The 20,181-nt window shown below is 52.6% G+C and overlaps 5 protein-coding genes across 5 annotated transcripts; 4 read left to right on the top strand and 1 right to left on the bottom strand.

Annotated features, from left to right (window-relative positions):
* Window positions 1-1,452: 1,452 nt before the first annotated feature.
* Window positions 1,453-4,591, top strand: CAOG_05776 (hypothetical protein; the record flags this gene model as incomplete). The annotated part of the gene is made up of 10 exons (XM_004346399.2): window positions 1,453-1,646; window positions 1,724-1,795; window positions 1,865-1,936; window positions 2,009-2,080; window positions 2,148-2,219; window positions 2,312-2,383; window positions 2,450-2,521; window positions 2,588-2,659; window positions 2,716-2,885; window positions 3,054-4,591. 10 exons carry the CDS (start codon window positions 1,453-1,455, stop codon window positions 4,481-4,483), a joined length of 2,298 nt encoding a protein of 765 aa, XP_004346449.1. The 3' UTR covers window positions 4,484-4,591.
* Window positions 4,592-5,458: 867 nt separating this feature from the next.
* CAOG_05775 (hypothetical protein) lies at window positions 5,459-9,547 on the top strand. The gene is made up of 14 exons (XM_004346398.2): window positions 5,459-5,476; window positions 5,758-6,415; window positions 6,488-6,559; window positions 6,630-6,701; window positions 6,767-6,838; window positions 6,913-6,984; window positions 7,040-7,111; window positions 7,178-7,249; window positions 7,317-7,388; window positions 7,465-7,536; window positions 7,605-7,676; window positions 7,743-7,814; window positions 7,876-8,054; window positions 8,117-9,547. The coding sequence occupies exons 2-14, from the start codon at window positions 6,207-6,209 to the stop codon at window positions 9,460-9,462; spliced, it is 2,454 nt and encodes an 817-aa protein (XP_004346448.2). The 5' UTR covers window positions 5,459-5,476; window positions 5,758-6,206; the 3' UTR covers window positions 9,463-9,547.
* Window positions 9,548-10,108: 561 nt separating this feature from the next.
* CAOG_05774 (HECT and ankyrin repeat domain-containing protein) lies at window positions 10,109-14,383 on the top strand. Its single transcript, XM_004346397.2, has 7 exons — window positions 10,109-10,217; window positions 10,415-10,548; window positions 10,748-13,352; window positions 13,465-13,540; window positions 13,608-13,759; window positions 13,851-14,035; window positions 14,122-14,383. Exons 1-7 carry the CDS (start codon window positions 10,134-10,136, stop codon window positions 14,222-14,224), a joined length of 3,339 nt encoding a protein of 1,112 aa, XP_004346447.2. The 5' UTR covers window positions 10,109-10,133; the 3' UTR covers window positions 14,225-14,383.
* A 589-nt stretch (window positions 14,384-14,972) lies between these two features.
* CAOG_08917 (hypothetical protein) lies at window positions 14,973-17,305 on the top strand (the record flags this gene model as incomplete). Its single annotated transcript, XM_011272277.1, has 3 exons — window positions 14,973-15,732; window positions 16,150-16,350; window positions 16,446-17,305. The coding sequence occupies 3 exons, from the start codon at window positions 14,973-14,975 to the stop codon at window positions 17,303-17,305; spliced, it is 1,821 nt and encodes a 606-aa protein (XP_011270579.1).
* Window positions 17,306-17,624: 319 nt separating this feature from the next.
* On the bottom strand, window positions 17,625-20,076 carry CAOG_05773 (Mnk1 protein). The gene is made up of 3 exons (XM_004346396.2): window positions 18,617-20,076; window positions 18,339-18,516; window positions 17,625-18,220 (listed from the first exon to the last, which is right to left on the bottom strand). The coding sequence occupies exons 1-3, from the start codon at window positions 19,990-19,992 to the stop codon at window positions 17,744-17,746; spliced, it is 2,031 nt and encodes a 676-aa protein (XP_004346446.2). The 5' UTR covers window positions 19,993-20,076; the 3' UTR covers window positions 17,625-17,743.
* Window positions 20,077-20,181: the final 105 nt, after the last annotated feature.

Below are 20,181 nucleotides of genomic sequence, written 5' to 3'. Positions count from 1 at the left end.
ACAGCGCTCACACCGTCGCAACTGCAAATTCTCGCAGAGCCTCGCCGCTGCGATTTGGCATTGCGAGGTTCTTCGTCCACCAAAGAGTTTGCCATCGGGGAGTGCACTCTGCGATGGACTCGTGTCTTATTGGACTGTAGCATCCGGGCAATGCACTCACTGGTATCCGTCCGCAGGTCGTTGTCGAAATGGCTTTGGGTTTTCATACGAGACTCGATGGAGGGGTGTGTGTGTGTGTGTTTGGCGGGTTTTTGTCGATTGTCTGCACGTCGAGCTTCACCGTCGCACACTCTGGATCATCAAACCAGCAATTTCCTCCGCTCGCACCGTCGCAAGAAAAGCACATCAACAAACGACCACAAAAATCACAACTCACAATTCTAGATTAAGATGGTGGCGGATCACTCTAATTTTGGTTGTTCTCCACAGTGAGGCAGATAGTTCACACCCATTCAAACCAGCAGCAACCTCGCTCTTGGAGTTCGCTTTCTCTCGCTCTTTTGTTGTTCAAGTGATTTCTGCCTCATTGCGAATGGCAGCTCAACGAGAGAGAGACGGAGACAGAGACAGAGACAGAGACGGGACATTGAGTTAACATTGAAATGCGGGGCTTTAATTTAAAATGTTTTTGTTTGTTTTTGCTTTTGTTGTTCCGTTTTGCCTTTTCAGAAGTGAGGTCGAATGGTTTTTCGCTGTTCTTTGCGCGCTGTCATCACTTCCCACTGCTGTGCCTTCATTCGGTGTTGCTTCATCACAACTCATCAGAGGGATTAGCCGGGGAGAGAGAGACACACACAGAGAGAGGCAGAGACACAGCTGGATGCGCGGTGGATTTCCCGCGCCCCATCAGCCGACGGGGTTTGAGAGCGCGTTCGTCGGCGTCTCTCGCTCTCCTGCAGGCGGATTGAACACAACAAACCCCCCCCCGACCCAGTGGATTTCTGTTCAAAGACAGCAGCGCGCGTGCTTGAGAAGGTGAAGGCAAGCCAGAGTGAGAGTGAGAGTGAGAGAGTGAGAGAGCAAAAGCCAACAAAATGGACACAAGGAGTGGAATCCCGCTTCGTTTCCGCGGAGGTGCAAACAACAAACAAACAAAAAACCGCAACCCGCTCAAAACATCCGCTCTCAAACAATAACGAACGCTGGGTCTCAATTGTGATTGGAAATTGGATTGTCGTGATGGGAATTGTGTGGCCCCATTCAACGAACCGTTCAGCGCTGCCGCATTTTCCAGTCTCTCGGTTGGAGTCGACCCTCTCTCTCTCTCTCTCTCTCTCTCTCTCTCTCTCTCTCTCTCTCTCTCTCTCTCTCTCTCTCTCTCTCTCTCTCTCTCTCTCTCTCTCTCTCTCTCTCTCTCTCTCTCTCTCTCTCTCTCTCTCTCTCTCTCTCTCTCTTGAAACACTGCAAACTCACTTTGCACTGTAAACTAACTGCCTCTGATTCAGATAACAGATGGCGAAGAAGAACGGATTTGCCGTTGGTCTGCTGCTTTTGCTGCTTTGCGTGATCCACCACGTCCACTTGTCGCAAGCAGTCGAAGCATGCGGAACTGGCGGCGCGTGCACTTGCTCGGGAAGTTACCTCAATTGCAATGGCAGATCTCTCACAGACTTTCCAACCGGAATCCCAGCGTCCACAACCATCCTGTCAGTGTTATCATCGAGTTGACCCTCCCTCGAATCGAAGCACTGTCCTGTGTTGCTAACTGACATGCGGACGATAGAATTATGAACGAGAACCCGATCACCAGCATTTCTGCCTCCGCATTGGCGGGCCTGACTGCGCTGACAAACCTGTAAGCAAACAACGACGAGGCACACACAACCAGCAGCTCACTGTGTTTGCGACACTACTGTCCCTGTAGGGTTTTGCAACAGAACCAGATCACCAGCATTGCTGAAGGCGCATTTGCAGGCTTGCCGGCACTGGTACAATTGTAAGCAAACACCTCCAGGAAGATTCGCCCAATCCACTCAACGGCCTCACTCGTTGGCAACTTGCTCTGTAGAGATCTGTCCGGCAACCAGCTCACCAGCATTCCCTCCGCTACAATCGCCGGCCTGACGACGCTGAAGATCTTGTAAGCACGCAAAGACGGGGCGAAATACGAGGTCATCCGTCTCACTCGTATGTGCAACGTTTGGTAGAACTTTGCACAGCAACCGGATCACCAGCGTGTCTGCAAACGCATTCGCAAGCTTGACTGCGCTGACCATGCTGTGAGTCAAGAAAGTTCTCAAGAATCACACATAAAAACAAGCTCATCCCATGAAAACACGCTCACCTGTTTGCGACACTGTGGTCTCTGTAGACGACTGGAACTGAACCACATCACCAACATTCAAGCAAACGCATTCACAGGCCCGTCTGCGCTGCAGCAGTTGTAAGTAGGCAAGCAAAGACATGACCCCCAGACACACAATCGGCTCATACATGACTCGGTCTGCAGACATATCTTCAGCAACCAGATCACCAGTATTCCCACCTCTGTATTCACAGGCCTGACTACACTAACGTTTTTGTAAGCAGCAAAGAATGAAGAATCACAAACCAGCGACTCACTCTTTTGTGACTCTATTTGTTGCAGAGGTCTGCACAACAACTCGATCACCAGCATTCCCCCAAACGCATTCTCAGGTCTCACTGCGATGAATACACTGTACGTGGAACGCTTAATGCATGGATTCGATTTGTCTCTGACTTCAAGTTCTCTAGGACTTTGAATACAAATCCCTTCACCACTTTGCCTCCTGGTCTGTTCATGGGCCTGAAAAATACCTTAACCTTGTCGTTGGCGAACCAATATCTTGCCCCCAACAACTTCACCTTTGATGGGAACACAGTCGCTCCACCAAGCACATACGGCGCTGTACAAACTCCATTCAGTACGTTGCAAGATGACTGCAATCTCCATTCGATCATTTTCACTCACATGTTTACCGCAGAGTGTAACACAGCCTGTGCCACCTGTTTTGACGGCTTCTCCAGTTCTTGTTGCCCGATCAATTGTCTGACCTGCGTTTCCCCCACGTTGTGCACCCGGTGCTACGAAGGATATGGCATATTGAGTGGATCATGTGTTCCGCTCGCTTCGCTTGCCTCGGCCGCCAGCGCGTCATCCGCGTCTATCGCCTCTGATCTTTCGGCCACATCGGCATCCTTTGCTTCCCTTGCTTCTGCATCTTCAGCTTCTACTGCATCTGTTGCAAGCGCGGCTATTGCTTCTGATGTTTCCGCGACCTCGGCATCCTTTGCTTCCATAGCTTCTGCGTCTTCAGCGTCAATTGCCTCACAAGTGTCTGCATCTGTCGCTTCCGATGTTTCGGCTACCTCAGCATTCTATGCTTCCATTGCGTCTGCGTCTTCAGCTTCCATTGCATCTGCTGCAAGCGCGGCAATCGCTTCTGAGGTTTCCGCTTCCTTGGCTACTGCGGCTTCAGTCTCTGCTGCATCACAGGCATCCGCGTCAGTTGCTTCTGCTGTTTCTGCCACCTCGGCATCCGATGCTTCCCTCGCTGCTGCCTCTTCAGCTTCGATTGCCTCTGACGCAAGCGTGGCATCCGCATCTGTCGCTTCAGTTGCTTCTGCTGTTTCCGCCACCTCGGCATCCGATGCTTCCCTCGCTGCTGCCTCTTCAGCTTCGATTGCCTCTGACGCAAGCGTGGCATCCACATCTGTCGCTTCAGTCGCTTCCGATGTTTCCACTATTTCGGCCTCCTTTGCTTCTCTTGCTACTGCGTCTTCAGCTTCCGTCGCCTCACAGGCGTCTGCATCTATTGCAAGTGCTTCTTCAGTTTGGCCGACATCTACTGCGTCTGCTGCATCCGCCGCGTCCACTGCTCCAAAAAGTTCCAGCGATACAGATTCATGGCCTATTATTCTTGGAGTCATTCTTGGCCTGTTGGCTCTCATTTTGTTGGCTGCGCTGGCCGTGGCCCTTCGGCGTCGTCGCTCACCCAAACCATTGACTAACAACAGCACGGAGCCGACCTACCAGCAGCACAGCAGCACTGTGTCGAATGTTGTGAATCCAACCTATGACGCGTTGACTCCTACTGGCAACCACGCCTTGTACGAACACATTGACTCAAAGCCTCAGGCCCCTGTGGGTTTATCGGAACAGGTGTATGCCGAAGCATCTGCGGTTGCATCCAGTTCAACAAGCAGCGGTGTCGAGTATGCTGATCCTTTGCTGCCTAGTGCCTCTTCTGTTCGTGTGCAGCCCGCGTCCACACCAACCACGTACTCGGCGATCACTGTTGTGCCATCCGATCAGACATACGAAGCGGTGTCTGCTACTGGCATCCATGCCGTGTACGACGATGTTGACGCAAAGACCCGCCAGGCTCCCGTGGGTTCGTCGGAACTGCTCTATGCCGAGGCGACTGTGTCTGCATCCAGTGAAACGAAAGCGTTCTCGTCTGTCGGTGTGGCACCTTCCGAGCCGATCGGGAATGCTGACTACACGTCGATCTCAAACTAGCGAACGAGTGCTGTTCGAATCCCTGCTCGACTTGTTGCCTGTTATTGTCATGCATCTCCATTGCTCAAATAGTTTCACCTTGATTTCTGCTTCCTTTCAAACCGAATTTAATCATTTCAACACAACGCGAACGCATGAGACGGACGAGCGCAACCAAAATGCTTCAGTCGCCTGCTACCATGCTTCAACAACGCTTGAAGCTGGGCGCCATGATCTCCGTCGGCGCCGGGTGCTGCAAGACGTGAGGTGAGCCGAACCACGGTCTGCTGCGCCGCGATAAACTCTTTCTCGGCTCTCTCAGCGCGCTGCCGCTTCAGTCCGTAATCTTCATCCAACGCTCGCAGCCTCATCTTGATTTGATTTTGTTGCTCACTCAGCTGGGCTGCTTCCATCGACATGCGCTGTTGCTCGCTCGACATTAGTCCCACACTAAATTTCCGCTTGTACAAGTTGGTTTTGAGGGTTTGGCAATCGCAATCAGCTATTGTTTCCTCAAAGGATGTCTACGTCTTGTTCCTGGCATTGATCAAGCGAACAGAATCGTGGTTGGCGCGATCGCGATCGCGGTCACGGTAAACTAAACCGATGCCGATCATCTAAACTCATCTCTCACTGCGCGCTGTCCGAACGAGTCGAGACCACTCACTGGCATCCGTCCGCACGTCGTTGTCGATGTGCTTTGATCGCGATGCAAACTCTTTGCCGTTGTTTGCCGTCGTTTGCCGTTGTTTTGTTATTGTTGTTGTGGTTTGTGTTCTTTGATTGCACGTTTTCCCATTTGTTTGGTTTATTTTTTTTGCCTCTGTTGTGTCCGTTGTTGGAGGGGTCGTCGCGATGACCTGTCATGCACGGCTTCACATAGTCTCAACTGTGATAGCCCCCGCCCGCAGAGTCGAAACAGACGGTCAGCAACGAATGCTTAAAATCACAATTCAAACGCGTGATGGTGGCGCGGGTCACTCTATTTTGGTTGCCCCCAACAGCAGCAAAACAGTACGCCCAATCAACATCCGCATCAACCCCAATCAACAAACCACTCTCGCATTTCGATTCGCTTGTGTTTTTGAAGTGATCTCCGCCTCACAGCGGAAGGCGGTCGTGGGCCGCTGAGCGAGCGAGTGGCATCGGCAGATAGCGGAGCGGGAGCCACGACACGTCCTCTGCCGCTGTTTCGCTTTCTCTCTTTCCCTCTCTTTCTCTCTCCCCCTTCTGACCCCCCTCCGACGCGATCCACTGCAACCCACTTCTGAAACTAAGGCAGACGTACTTGACAGAGCGCAAGGAACAGTGGCGCCCGTGAGACTGGTTTTGAAAACAAAACAAAGCCAATCAAAACAACAAAAACAACTGAAAAAGGAAAATTCAATTTACAAACACCGGCACGAACGAGTCAACTTTTCAAGCCTTGCGGTCGAGGTGCTGATGCGGAGTCGCCTCTGCCGGTCGCTCGCGTGAAGGCGTATTGTTGTTGGCCACCAAAGCCAAGTGGAGGTCGCCAACGAAAGAAGCGCGTGCTGGCACGGCGAAGAGCGGCGAGGAGCCGGCATGAAAGGAAAGGACACAAGTTGGAATTTGCTGAGTTCGGTGGGCGGGGAGGAACAAACCGCAATGACGCTCTCTCTCTCTCTCTCTCTCTCTCTCTCTCTCTCTCTCTCTCTCTCTCTCTTTCTCTCTCTCGAACCGGGCGTCTGTTCAAAATCTGCTTACTCACGTTGACGCCGTGATGCCTCAGATTCGCAATCCTCAACAGATGGCAACGAACGGATTTGCCTTTGGGCTGCTGCTTTTGCTGCTTTGCGTGATCAATCGCGTCCACTTGTCGCAAGCAGTCGATGCTTGCACCGCGTGCAGTTGCTCGGGAATCACCGTGGATTGCACGAGCAAATCGCTCGCTGAGATTCCAACCGCAATCCCACTCGCCACAAAGTTGCTGTAAATGTTGACCATCGAGTTGGCCTTTGAGCTGAACCATTGCCTCTCCTCATTTGGCATCCGATTTGATAGGTATCTGCAGGACAACCAGATCACCAGTATTCCTGCGTCGGCATTGACTGGTCTGACTGCGTTGACCAACCTGTAAGCAAGCAACGACGTGAGACTCACACACATCCGACAGCTCACTCTGTTTTTGCGACGATGCATACAGAGTTTTCCTTCGCAACCAGATTACCAGTGTTGATGCAAATGCATTCACAGGCCTCACTGCGCTGACTTACATGTAAGCACGCAACGACCGCTAGGATCTCGTGCAAATTTCTCACTCGTTGGCAACTCCATCTGCAGGGATCTGTCCTACAACCAGATGACCACCATTCCCTCCTCTGCGTTCACAGGCCTGACTATGTTGAACTTCTTGTAAGAAACCACAGCAGTATCAGCAAGAATCAAACGCGAAACCACTCACTCGTTTTTTTCATCAAACTTTGCAGAAATATCGGAAACAACAAGATCACTAGCATTGCCTCCTCTGCATTTCCAGGCCTGACTGCGTTGGGACAATTGTAAGCAAGGCAATAACAGGAAAAGTCACGCTCAATGGCTCACTCGTTTCTGCAGGAATCTGGGAACCAACCAGATCACCAGCATTTCCGCCTCCGCATTCGCGGGCCTGACTGCGATGTTTTCATTGTAAGCAACTCGAGCAAAGGAAGAAACACGTTCAAAGGACTCACTAGTTTGCGATACTGTCTGTAGGGATCTTCAGTCCAATAATATCACCAGCATTCCCGCTAATACATTCACCGGTCTCGCCGCGCTGTCTATGTTGTAAGCAGAATCACTCTCGCAAACGGTCACTCGCGAAAGGCTCACTTGATTGCGATTCTATCGGTAGATACATGCAAACCAACCTGATCACCAGCTTTCCAGCCTCTGCATTCACAGGCCCCACTTCCTTGGGTTTCTTGTACGCAATCACAGACATCAACGAATCACTCTCGCAAACGGTTCCGAAAGTCACTTGATTGCGCTTCCATCTATAGATACATGCAAAACAACCTGATCACCAGTATTCCCACAGACGCGTTCAGAAACCTGACTGCGCTGAATACCTTGTAAGGAAGCGAGGACATGACGAATCAACAGCCAGAGCGCTCACTCGTTAGAAACTCGCTATTGGCAGGGATTTATCCACAAACCAGATCGCCAACATTCCCTCCGCTGCAGCCACAGGCTTGACTGCGGTGGCACAATTGTAAGGAAGCGAACATGCGACGAATCAACACCCAAACGGCTGACTCGTTTGCGACACTATCCACAGGCGACTGCACGCCAACCAGATCACCAGCCTCGCCGCTAACGCATTCACAAACCTGACTGCATTGATAGTATTGTAAGCCAAAACGCCCAATGCATGTGATCGATTTTACTTCTCACTTCAAAGTGGCCGTTAGGACTTTGAGTGACAATCCCCTGACCACATTGCCGCCTGGTCTGTTTAAGGGCCTGCGAAATGGTTTGTACTTGTCGTACACGTACGACCTTGCCCAGCCGCTGAGCCCCAACAACTTTACCTTTGGTGACAACACTGTCGCTCCGCCCAGCACATACGGCACTGCATCCACTCCATATCGTAAGTGTTTGAGAGGATGGCAATCACTAAGTGATCATTTCACTGACACTTTTGTGCTACAGAGTGTGACAAAGCCTGCGCCACCTGCTTTGCGGCTGGGTCTGGTTCGTGTTGCCCGAACAATTGCCTGTACTGCACTTCAACGTCTGTGTGCAGTCAGTGCAATGACGGTTATGTTCCAATGGGTGGATCGTGCGTGTCGCTCGCGTCCATTGCTTCTGCTTCCAGCGCCTCCGTTGCTTCAGTCGCGTCCACGCAATCTGCCTCGGTTGCGTCGCTTGTTTCCGCTACCTCAGAGCTCTCGGCATCTGTCGCGTCCCTTGCTTCTGCGTCTTCAGCCTCATTTGCCTCCGAGGTTTCTGCATCGTTTGCTTCCGTTGCTACTGCCTCTTCAGCCTCAGTCGCCTCCGAGGCGTCCGCGTCGATTGCCTCTGATGCTTCCGCCACCTCAGCTTCTGACGCTTCCCTCGCTGCGGCGTCTTCAGCGTCAATTGCATCTGCTGCAGGCGCGTCGTCCGCCTCTGTCGCTTCTGAAGTTTTCGCTACCTCGGCATCCTTTGCTTCCATCGCGGCAGAGTCGTCAGCCTCGGTTGCATCCCAGGCATCCGCATCAGCTGCCAGTGCTTCGTCTGCGTGGCAGACATCGGCTGCATCTGCTGCGTCCAATGCTCCGAAAGGCTCAAGTGACTCAGAGTCATGGCCGATCATTCTCGGAGTGATTCTTGGCCTGTTAGCCCTCATCTTGTTGGCTGCGCTGGCTGTGGCTCTTCGGCGTCGTCACGTACCAAAGTCATTGCCAGCCATCAGCACAACCACCAAACCACGCGAATCTGCATCCGCCTCAGAGCCTACCTATCAGTCTGCTGATCACAGCACTGTGTCGAACGTTGTGAATCCAACCTATGAGGCTTTGTCTGCCGCTGGCAACCATGTTTTGTACGAGGATGTTGGCTCGACGCCCCAGGCTCCTCCTGTCGGTTTGTCGGAACAGGTGTATGCCGAAGCATCTGCGGTTGCGCCCAGTTCAATGCAAGCGTCAAGCAGCGGTGTCGAGTATGCGCATCCTTTGCTGCCTAACGCATCGTCTGTTCGTGTGCAGCCCGCGTCCACACCAACCACGTACTCGGCGATCACTGTTGTGCCATCCGAGCAGAAGTACGAAGCGGTGTCTGCTACGCCCGCTCAAGCCTTGTACGAGGATGTTGGCTCGCAGCCTGAAGCTTCCGCAGGTGCGTCGGAGCTGCTCTATACCGAGGCGTCCACGGCTGGGTCTGGTGTCGTGTACGCCAATCCTTCGCTGCCCAATCCCTCGTCTGTTCGTCCGCCGCCAGAGTCCTCAGCAACCCCTTACGCGACAGTCGCAGCTTTGCCTTCCGAGGAGGTCGACTATTCTTCGATCGCAAACTAGACCATTGTGCATTTTCCAATCTTGCTTGAATGTTTGTTGTTCTCGTCTCGCTCTGAAATCCCCATAAATTTCTCTTTGATGTCTGCTTGCTTCAACTCCCAAACTCCACAATTCGACCGAACCGTACTCATCACACTTCAGGTTGATCAGATGATGTTGAATTCGTTGCAACTTGGTTCTCGTTCGATTCGCCTGACCATTGTACCTCTCCGTTCCAACGCAATTTTATTTTGCACCATCGAACGATGCAGTCTCCAGAGCACTGGGTCTTGAAGCATTTCTTCTCATCCTCACTTCATGCCAGCCAATGCTGACAAGGCGATGCCTTTTATTTTCGATGCCGCTTTTGTTCTTTTGGTTGTCGTTCCACCAGCCATCTTGTCTCCGTTCTTGACCTCTACCAATTCATTTTCTTCCCAATACCCTTCACCTGCCTTATTTCATGAGTACCTGATTCCTGTTGAATCAGCGCTATTCCCAATTCTTCACCCTTCGCTTTGTTTCGTTTCAGTCCTTTTTTCTTCAGTTTTTTTTTAATCAGTCTTTAGTTTCCGTATACCTTATTGTTCGCGTTAAAATTCCGATACGCGGCTCTAACTAAGCCCTCCTACCCCTTTATCTCTCTCTCTCTCTCTCTCTCTCTCTCTCTCTCTCTCTCTCTCTCTCTCGCTATGGACTCGATTCGCCGCGCGCTCAGCACGTTCACGCTGCGCGGCAGCCCGCCGCCGCTCGTGATTCCGCAAGACCCTGACATGGTATGGCTCGCCGCCCCACCACGCAACCCGCGCGACTCGCCCGAGCCGAATACGCAGCCAGAATTGCACCAAACAATCTTAATCCTTGTCATTCAATCCTCCACAAGCTCAAATCCTCAAAAATGCCTCAAAACCCATCCATACAGTACAATGCTCAATGTTCAACTCAAATGCTCATTTTCAATTGTTTCAAGTAGGTCGATGAGATGGTCTGCGCTGCCATCATTGCGAATGACACGAGACAACTCGCTGCGTTGGCCGACTCGCCCAAATTCAACGTCAACCTCCAGTTTGGCAGAGCAAGACGAACGTTTCTGCACGTCGCAGTCGGGTAATGAAACAACAAAACCATATAGAAATGCATTGAAACCGCGTGGAATCTGCATTGAACAAAAACTCAGACTCAAAAGTGTCCAACAACTCACCGAATGCATCCCTTTCGTGTGTTTGAATGTGCTGAACATTGAATCATACACGCAACACACTGCTGCTGCTGCTGATGATGATGATGATGATGATGATGATGGCAGCGTGTCGGCGGTAGACTGCGCGCTGTTGCTGCTCAAGCGAGGCGCGGATCCTAATCTGGGAGACGCCGGCGGAAACACCTCTCTGCACCTGGCCGCACGGAACGGACTGAAAAAGGTCATGAAGGTACTGCTCGAGCACAAGGCAGACCTCACGGCGGCAAACTCGGACGGCTTTACCGTGACGCATTGGCTTGCCTCGAACGGGCGCCTGGAGCTGATGAACTACTTGCTGGATCTCAAGGTGCCCATGGAGGTGACCGACACCCAAGGCCAGACGCCTCTGCACGTGGCTGCCATGAATGGGCATCGCGAGATTGTCCAGCTGCTGCTCGACGCGCATGTCGATGTCGACAAGAAAGACCGCAATGGGCGCACCGCGTCCTTCTTTGCCGCGCGCTACGGCCAAACAGACTGCCTACGGCTACTGCTCACGCGTGGAGCAGTGCCAGTGCCCGATTCTGCGGGCGTCTCGCCGCTGCACTTGACCGTGCGTGGTGGCTTCCGTGACTGCGTGCATCTTCTCGTCAAGCGCGACCCTTCGCGCTGCCTGGACACTGTCCTGCAGATTGTTTCGCAACCTGGCATGGAGGATGACAAAGCGCTCCCCGTGCTAAAGTACGTGGCCGAAGAAGGAGGCGGCGCCCTGCGTCCAATGGTCATGTCCAAGCTGGCCGCGTTCATTGCCAACGAAGGCCAGCAGCTGCTGTCCTTGCATTCCGATGTTGATGCGGTATCGTCCAATTTCATCCGCATGGTCAAGTTGTTTGCCGAGCTCTTGCATGCCTTTGTCTCCTGGCCAGGCATTGACCAGTACATTGGAATTGTGGGGCGCGACGATGACAATCCGAGCCCGTTGCCCAAGTCGACGAGCAATTCGTCATTTTCAACCTTGTCTTCGCCCTCTGCCACATCTGGTTTGAGCACGAGCGCGGGCGGTGCATCGAGCTCCTCCTCCTTCGCCGCAGGAAATCCCAGCAGCAATACTACCAGCTCGTTGCCTCGGCGAAACAGCAACACGAGCGGCTTGCGTTTTGGGTTTGGCCATGCACGCACGAGCAGCGCTACTTCGTCCAACGCCACCACTCCGTCCAACAACAGCAGCAACAACAACGAGGGCTCAAGTAGCAGTAACAACAACAACAACCCGATGGGCAGCACGAGCAATTCAGTCCTTGCTCCGATGCTCGCCGTGTCCACCTCCAGCTCGTCTGGCACAAGTCCGACAGCGCCAGGTCCCGTGTCTTCGCTGGCTGCGCCGTCCACACCTACCCGCAACAACGAAGAGCAACCCATTGCCAGGTCGGGCTCCATCTCCATCCCTTCCCCGTCGATGGTCATTTTGGGGGCGACGGACGACGCCAGCCACTCGCATGGCGGAGCTGTTCTGCTTGAATCGTTGTGGACTGCATTGGAAGAGTGGCTGGCCCTGCTGGCCCAACAAACGGCGGGCACCAGCGGCACGAGCCCGAGCGTGGGATTGAGTGTCGCGCCAGCAGTGCTGGTCACGCCAGAACCGGGTATTGCACCGTCGTCCGTCGCCACTGGCCCAGACTCTCCCGCCACTGGCACAGACGCTCCCGCTGAAACCGACGCACCCTCGGCTCTTTCGAGTCGAGCTGCCGAGAAGCGCAAAAGCCGCTTGGCCGAGGACACTGAGCGTTCCGTTCCCGCTCTTGCACTTTCAACAACATCGTCCTCGCCTCCTCAGAGTTCTACCGACCATGCTCCTTCCGACCTGATGCGTCTGTATGCAGACCGACTTGCGTGCATCATCCATGGCTTTTACTTGTGCTGCTCGCGCAAGAGTTCAGCCTTGCCGCCGCGTTTCCTCCAATTCGTCTACCGCCATTGCGCCACCCTCCGGCGATTCGTCGAACGCAACCCCATCATAATCTTTAAGCACTTTCATTTTCTGCTCGACCATAGCCTCCTTATGGACCGGTTTATCGATGTGGTTCGGGCACAGCCGTTCGCCCTGCGTCGTGAGTGGTTTTTCGAAAACCTGACTAGCGACTCCCATGTGGACGACAGCATGTTCCTGGACGAGAGCAAGGTGATGGTGGTCGAGCGTGAAAACCTCTTCCAAGCGTCCTGCGGTGCCCTTTCGAAGAAATCGGCAGACGAGCTGCGCAATCCGTTTGGCATTCGATTCCGCGGAGAAGCGGGCGTTGGAGCTGGTGTTCGCCGGGAGTGGTTTGATTCGCTGTCGCACGAGATTCTCGACCCAAACTATGCCCTGTTTGTGCCCTCGGAAGACGGATGCACGTTCCAACCGAACCCCAACTCGCACATCAATCCCGACCACTTGTCCTACTTTCGCTTTGCAGGCCGCGTGATTGGCATGGCGCTCTTCCACCGCCAGCTCCTCGACGTTTACTTTACGCGCTCGTTCTACAAGCACATTCTGGGAATCCCAATCAGCTATGCCGATGTCGAGTCCATCGACCAGGGCTACTACAAGAGCCTGCAGTGGGTGCTGGACAACCAGATTGAAGGCAGCGAGCTCGATCTGGTCTTTGCCATTGAAGTGGATAACTTTGGCAAGGTTGATCTCATCGAGCTCAAGCCCGGCGGTGCTCACATTGCCGTGACGGATGAGAACAAGGTATGAGCAACCAAAAAAGAAAAAAAATGAGGGAAAAAAACATACTGGAGAGGTGGTGGCTTTTGCTTGCAGCTGGTGTTTTTAACACTTGGTTGGCATTCGAAATTTGTAGGCGGAATATGTCCAGCTGGCCACCCAGCTCAAAATGACGTGCGCGATTGGACCTCAAATCTGCTCCTTCTTGGATGGTATGTGCTTTGTTGCGATTCTGTTTTGACTGGTGATGCTCACCTCCTCTGCTGTGCGGTCGCGTAGGCTTCCACGAGTTTGTCCCGGCTTCGCTCGTGGCAATCTTTAATGAATACGAATTGGAGCTGCTGATCAGTGGAAGCAAAGAGATTGACATTGCAGACTGGGAGGAGCACACTGCGTACAATGGGTTTGAAAAGACGGATTCTGTTATCAAGGTGCGTTGGGGGGGTGCATGATTGGTGCTGTAGGGGGTTGTGTCATGTCCCTAACTGTCTTTTCCCCAATTTTGTGCGTTTGTTGTACCAGTGGTTTTGGGAGATGGTGCAGCAATTCCCAAAAGATCAGCGGATTATGCTACTGCAGTTTGTCACTGGCTCTTCACGGGTTCCACTGGGCGGATTTGCCAATCTCATGGGCGTTTCGGGGAAGGAGGCATTTACAATTAGCAAGTTAGATGACAGCGTGGAGCGTCTGCCGAGCGCGAGCACATGGTGAGCGTCGATATTCGATTGAATTGATTTGCTATGGCAGGATGGTCAAACTGACAGTACTATCGTCTCTTTCTTTGATCGCACAGCTTTAACCTGCTCAAAATGCCCGCGTATTCGTCCGCCGCAATGGTCGTGGAGAGGTTTCAGATGGCGTTGGCTGGCGGCAGCAAGCAATTTGACTTTGCGTAGCTGCGTGTTTTGGTGTGGTTGCGTCGTCAACCTCTTGTTTGTCGTTTCATCTCGGTATGAGGGAAAAGTTGTTTCAACTTTGAGCAATTCGTACATCTCTCTTAAGCATGTCAAGGAAAAATAAAGCGCGCTGTAACATTGGCGTTCCATGTGTCTGGCAAACAGCGATTCGAATCGCACACAATTTGCACAGTTGAACCTGAGCTTCCCAACCCTCGCGCATTTTGCCGGATGATGGTCGGAGTCGCTGGCGAGATGCTCACAACAACAGTCGCATCGAGGACAGTCGTCCGTTCACTACTTTGACCTCCTTTTGGTCGTGAGCATTTTGCAAGTATGTGTGATTCGGATCGCTTCTGGTGTTCACAATACTAGATCTGATGTACAGCACCGTGCTACAGTATGAGAGGGAGGAGGGATGCAGAAAAGCACGCCGTGGAAGGAGTACCGAGTGAGAAAAACCAACTTGTTCCTTTTTCTTCACTTTTTTTTTTCTTTCCATTTTCCAAATCTCAACTGAATCAAATGTTTTCTGACTCTTTTTTTCTTCTTCTTCTTCTTTTTTTCTTTTCCTTGTTTTCTGACTTTTGAAAATTCGCTTCTTTTTTTCGAACTTGAAGTCGCTTTTTTTGATTTTCTTTTCTTTCTTCTTATTATTTAATTTTTCATTTCATTTTTATTTTTATTATTTTTTATTATTTTTTATTTTTTTATTATTTTCCACTCTTTTCTTCTTTGATTCCACGCCATGTCTTCTTCTTCTTCAGCCAAGCGACCGCTGCTGACGGACGCCGACTACGCTCCACTCAGCACGTCCAACTACAACACCAGCGACGGCTCTGGCTCTGGCTCTGGCTCATCGTCGAAGGGCGGCAAAAAGCAGCGTCGGCATAAATCCGGCGGCTCAATTCTGTCAGCAGACCCCGAAACGACCTCGATCACGTCCTCGACCTCGACCTCGACATCGACCTCGACCTCGCGCAAGTCACTCGCATCGACAACCGTCGACGACGACGCATTCAACTACGCGACGTCGTCCGGCCAGCGATCGTCCAGAGACTCTGGCTCAAACTCGAGCTCAAAGGGCAACATCAACAGCTACGGCGAGTATGGCTTGCACAGCTCGTCGTACTCGTCGCTGTCGTCGTCCAAGTCGTCGCGGTGCTGTGCAAAGTCGAGCGACAAGCGATGCTGCTGCGGACGGCTGACGCGGTGCCAGTGCGGCGTGCTCGCGACCGTCCTCACGCTCGGCTTGCTCGGTCTCGCCTTCATTGTCCTCTACTTTGCCATCCTCCCAAAGATTGTCCAGAACACGGTCGACGGATCCCACGTCGAAATCTTGGAAATGAGCATGCTCGCTCCTCTGAACACCTCCGTCGTCATGGCGTCGCAGCTCCGCCTCTCCAACGCCGGAAGCTTTGACGCAACTCTGCATCCAGCCAACATGGTCTCCTCGTTCAAGGGCGTCGGATTTGGCATCATCCCGGGATCGACCGTCGAGATCAAAGGTACATGCAAAAGCAAAGCAAAGCATGATCCGAAACAACAGAAAAAGTCCCCCCCCCATTACGGGGTGGACTTGGTGCGCAAGGTTGGCTGTTGCGGCGGCGGTGAAAATTGGAAACCCCCGCACCGCACCACACGCAGATGCCGAGTATCACGAGCAGACCTCGTGTGGCATCAGCAGTCGTGTTCCATGTTGAGAGAATTTGGTGATGTGTGGAGCGAGATTATCGTTGAAAGCGGCACCTCGTTGTTGGTTCCGTTTTTGTTATTGTCCGTGCGTTGGTTGTTTGGTTTATTGGTGCAAGTTGAATGCACACTGGGAAACGAGAACACAACGGACGAACGGTCAGTCGTGCACGCTTTGGTTCTAACCACTCTTTGCATGTTTGCTTGCTTTTTGATCTCTTTGTGTTGATCAGGAGGAGAGGATGTTATCTTCGCCCTGGACAACCGTCTGCAGGTCATCAACATGGACGGCTTTAACAACTTTAGCATTGCTCTGACCAACAACCCGGAGGTTGAAATGGGCCTGAAGGCGACCGTCTCGCTCACCGTCCATCTGGGTCCGATTGATCTGACTTTTGACGGCATTGATTTTTCCAAGACCATCACCCTGACTGGTAAGTGCACCAAGACATGCAAGCTTGTCGTTGCTGACCATGCGACCAATTGAGCTCACTTTTTTTTTTTTTTTTTTTTCGTTTGTTCCATCTAGGTTTCAACGGACTTAAAAACCTCACCCTCGATGTGTTCGAAATGGACGTCGACCCGGTGACCAACCACGCCATCTCGTCCGTGCTGGTGAGCATTATCAACCCTTCGAAGGTCTCAGTCGTTCCGCTCGGCAACGTGACCTTCTCGATGTTCTACCAAAACTCGTACATTGGCTCGCTCTTCTCCTTCAACCTCACCATGCTGCCTGGAGTCAACCCAACCTCCATGGCTGGACCCCTCATCCCGGCAAACATTACGGTGGCCAACCAGCTGTTCACGCAGTATCTGTCCGGCAAGCCATCGCTTCTGAACGCTCGGCCCGTCCAGCCCGTCGCCACCACCATCCCGCTCTACAATGCCTTCCTCGAGACGCTGAGCCTGGATGTTGTGCTGAACGGCCGCACCGACTACCTGCTCTTGACGGGCTACATGGACCTTGGCAACCTCGTGGAGGTTTTTGAAAATTTGCTCAAGGGTGAGGTGGTCACCCCGACCGCCCTGCTGATGAAAAACCCCTTCAATGCGCCAATCAACCTCGTCATGTCCCACCTGTCGATTGTCTACAAGAACGTCCAGGTCGCCACATACCACCGCGACATGCACGACGACCCCGTCGTCCTCAACCCCAACTCCAACACTCTGTCCCGCGACCTCCCGATCGCCATGAGCTTTTTGCATTTGCCTGATTTGCTCCAGTCGTTCATCGATGAGCTGGGCAAGGGCTATGTGCCGCTTGGCATCAATGGCACCATGGGCATTCGCATTGGCGATCTTGAAAACACGATCGAGTACAACGAGCCCCCGGTTCCGATTTGCCACAAGGGCACCATGGCCATGTGCAACATTACCATTCCTGCGTGAACACACAAAAACACCAAAGAGAGTTGTGTCGCGCGATGTGATTGATTATTGCTTTTAATAGGCGAAGTGTGTGTGAGTTTGTGTGAGTGTGTGTGTGAGTGAGTGTGTGTGAACGCATGGAGCCTTTTGTGTTGCATTTTGACGTTTGATTTGTGTATTGAATGGGAAGTTGATTTTTTGCATCTGCTTCGGTTCAAGTGCGTTTTGGCACAACATTTCCAACATTTGCGATGGTAGTCTCGAGAGCTCCAGCTTGGAATCACATTTTGTAATGTAACGGGACAACGAACAAAAATAACTAATTGACTGAAACGACGACTCTGAGATGCTCACTGTATTGTGCCAATGAAGCAACAGGACTGCAGCTGTGCACAGCAACCGACCAAAAGTAAAGTATCTGCTCGCTGTCTAAATCTGTTGAAAGGTAACACACTCTCGTTACGCATAAGCAACAGAAGCATTGTCCTCTTGCCGCTGACGACGACGGTAGAGGGGCGACTTGAGGGAGAGCGCGTTGAACGTCAAGGACCGAGCGACGCTGTGCGGTCCAAGCAGTCCGTTGTCTTGCAAGAACTCGTCCTGCTCATCCATTCCAAGCAGCATTGGCGAGGATGCAATCGACGCATCGTTGGCAGACCGCATGGAAATCGGCGAGTCGTCTCCGGAGAATGGCGGCAACGACTCGGCCATTTCGTCAGCAACGGCTTCCACATCCGAAATTTCACACTGCAAATCGCGTTGCTGTTGAGCTGTGGTAACCACATCTAGATAAGGCTGCAGCAAAGCTTTGGACCCGCGGAGCACTGCCGGGGATTGCAGCGGGAGACGCGAGCCGCGCTGGGCAACCCAAGGGTGGCACAGGACGTTTTCCGCCGAAAGACGGCTTGATGGATCATGTACGAGCAATTCAGTGACCTGTCATGGAAAGAGGAAGGGAGGGAGGGAAAGTGAGAGGGTTCAGGCCAGAACGATCAATCGAACATTTTTTGTTCGTCAAAATTTTGCAACAAACTCCACGGCCGCCGCTACATACGAGGTCTTTCGCCGACGAGGAGATGGTCTTCCATTCTTTTTGCTCGAAATCAAACTCTGCGGCCTCAACTGCATCTGCAATGAGGTCTTGGCAGTACTCGCAGCTGCGGCCTTCGGAAAAACCGCACTTGCGTCCACAATGTCGCGTAAATGGCGCCGTGCCGCAGAGTAGCACATATCTAGACAGTGAGGCAAGAGGAGAGTTAGACTTGCTTGTATCGCAAACGCACCTGAATCATCAACCATTCGCAGTTCGCGCACCGTCCATCCCAGACTTACAAGAGCACACCAAAGCTCCAGAGGTCGCACGCTTTGCCGTAGCCCGACTTGTCCCAGGGATTGCTGAGAGAGTGGGCAATTTCCGGAGCCACATACTCCATTGTACCGACGGGCGTCTGCAGCATTGGGGTGGCCGCGGCTGTTGCAGAGCGGCTGGGGCGCGGAGAGTGCAGAGCGCTCACCAGACCGAAATCGGCGAGCTTGACTGGAGTGATGCGTGTCGTAGTAGCGCACAGAATGTTGGCGGGCTTGAGGTCGCGGTGGGCAATGTGACGTGCGTGCAGAAACGCAAGAGCGCTCGCAATGTTTTGTGCAACAATGCTGGCATCCTGCTCCAGCAAGGGCTGTTGGGTCGAGTTGGACGTGCTGTCGCGGATGCGATCGAGGAGCGCACCACCCGCGAGTTGCTCGGTGACGAGGTAGCAGCGATCGAGGGTGACGGTGCATCCGCCAGATTGTGTTTGGTAGTCGGCATCAGAGCAGTCCAGCAGCACATCCACGAGTTGCAGAATGAAGGGATGCCCTCGACACAGTGTCAGGACGGCAATTTCGCGCGCCACATACTCGTCGCCAATCCACTTCATGAGACGCTCTGGCGACGTTAAAATCCCGGGCGTAGCCAGCACTCCAAAGGCGCCTGGCTTGACTGCGAGGTTGGTCATTGACGATGCTCGTGATGTCAACGTCGACATTGATGCTGGAGTTGCAGCCCGTGCGAATCCGGTTTGTGTTCCAGTAGTTGTTGTTGCGATGGTTCCATTCGTTGCATTGGATCCAGTTCCAATAGTTTCATTCACTCCAGCGTGTCCATTCAATCCAGCAGTAGTAGTAGCACTTGTTCCATGCACTCCGTTCGTTCCAGTAGAACTTGTACTAGGATTAGTATGGTTTGTGCTGTGATTCGTATTGGTTCCAGCACGGACGCCGTTCAGTCCCGTTCCAGCAGCTGCCGCCGCTCCGATGGTTCCAACAGATCCAATGGGTCCAGCTCCACTTGTCCCAGTGGCAGTGATATCGCCATTGCCCAGAGTGCTCGCTTCGAGGAGCGGCAGCATTGAATCCGCAGGGAAACCGCTGCTTGTTGGACTCGGGTCTGCCGCCAGCGCGACCTTGCACGGCGATTCGATCTGGATGACCTTGACTGCAAGTTGAGCTTTTGGTGAAGCGGACGGGCTCAGATGGGCGCACGAGTAGACGTGAGCTTGGCGGCCGTTTCCCAATGCAGCGCCCAGCGAATAGTGCGCATCGAACGGCGTCAGTGCGTAGAGCGGCTGCACTTGGACGCCATGGCTCGTACTATTGGTATTATTATGACTATTGATATTGGTTGTAGCGGTTGGGAGTGCAGCAAGTCCGCGCCAAGTCAGGTTGGACATTGTTGTGTGTTTGTTTGGCTCAAACAATCGCCCAAAGAAGGTAATTCTGAGACAGAGTGAATGCTAAAATGCAAAACAATAATGATACAAGACAAGAGTGAACACAATGAAAATCAAAGACGGATGTTGAAGGGCAAAGCACAAACAAAACAAAACGAAACAAACGAACAAAACGAAACGAAACAAACG

Source organism: Capsaspora owczarzaki, assembly GCF_000151315.2.
Source record: "Capsaspora owczarzaki ATCC 30864 unplaced genomic scaffold supercont2.9, whole genome shotgun sequence".
Classification (NCBI taxonomy): domain Eukaryota; class Filasterea; order Ministeriida; family Capsasporidae; genus Capsaspora; species Capsaspora owczarzaki.
Note: the sequence above shows the minus strand (reverse complement) of the source record. Positions and strands in the feature narration are given on the sequence as shown.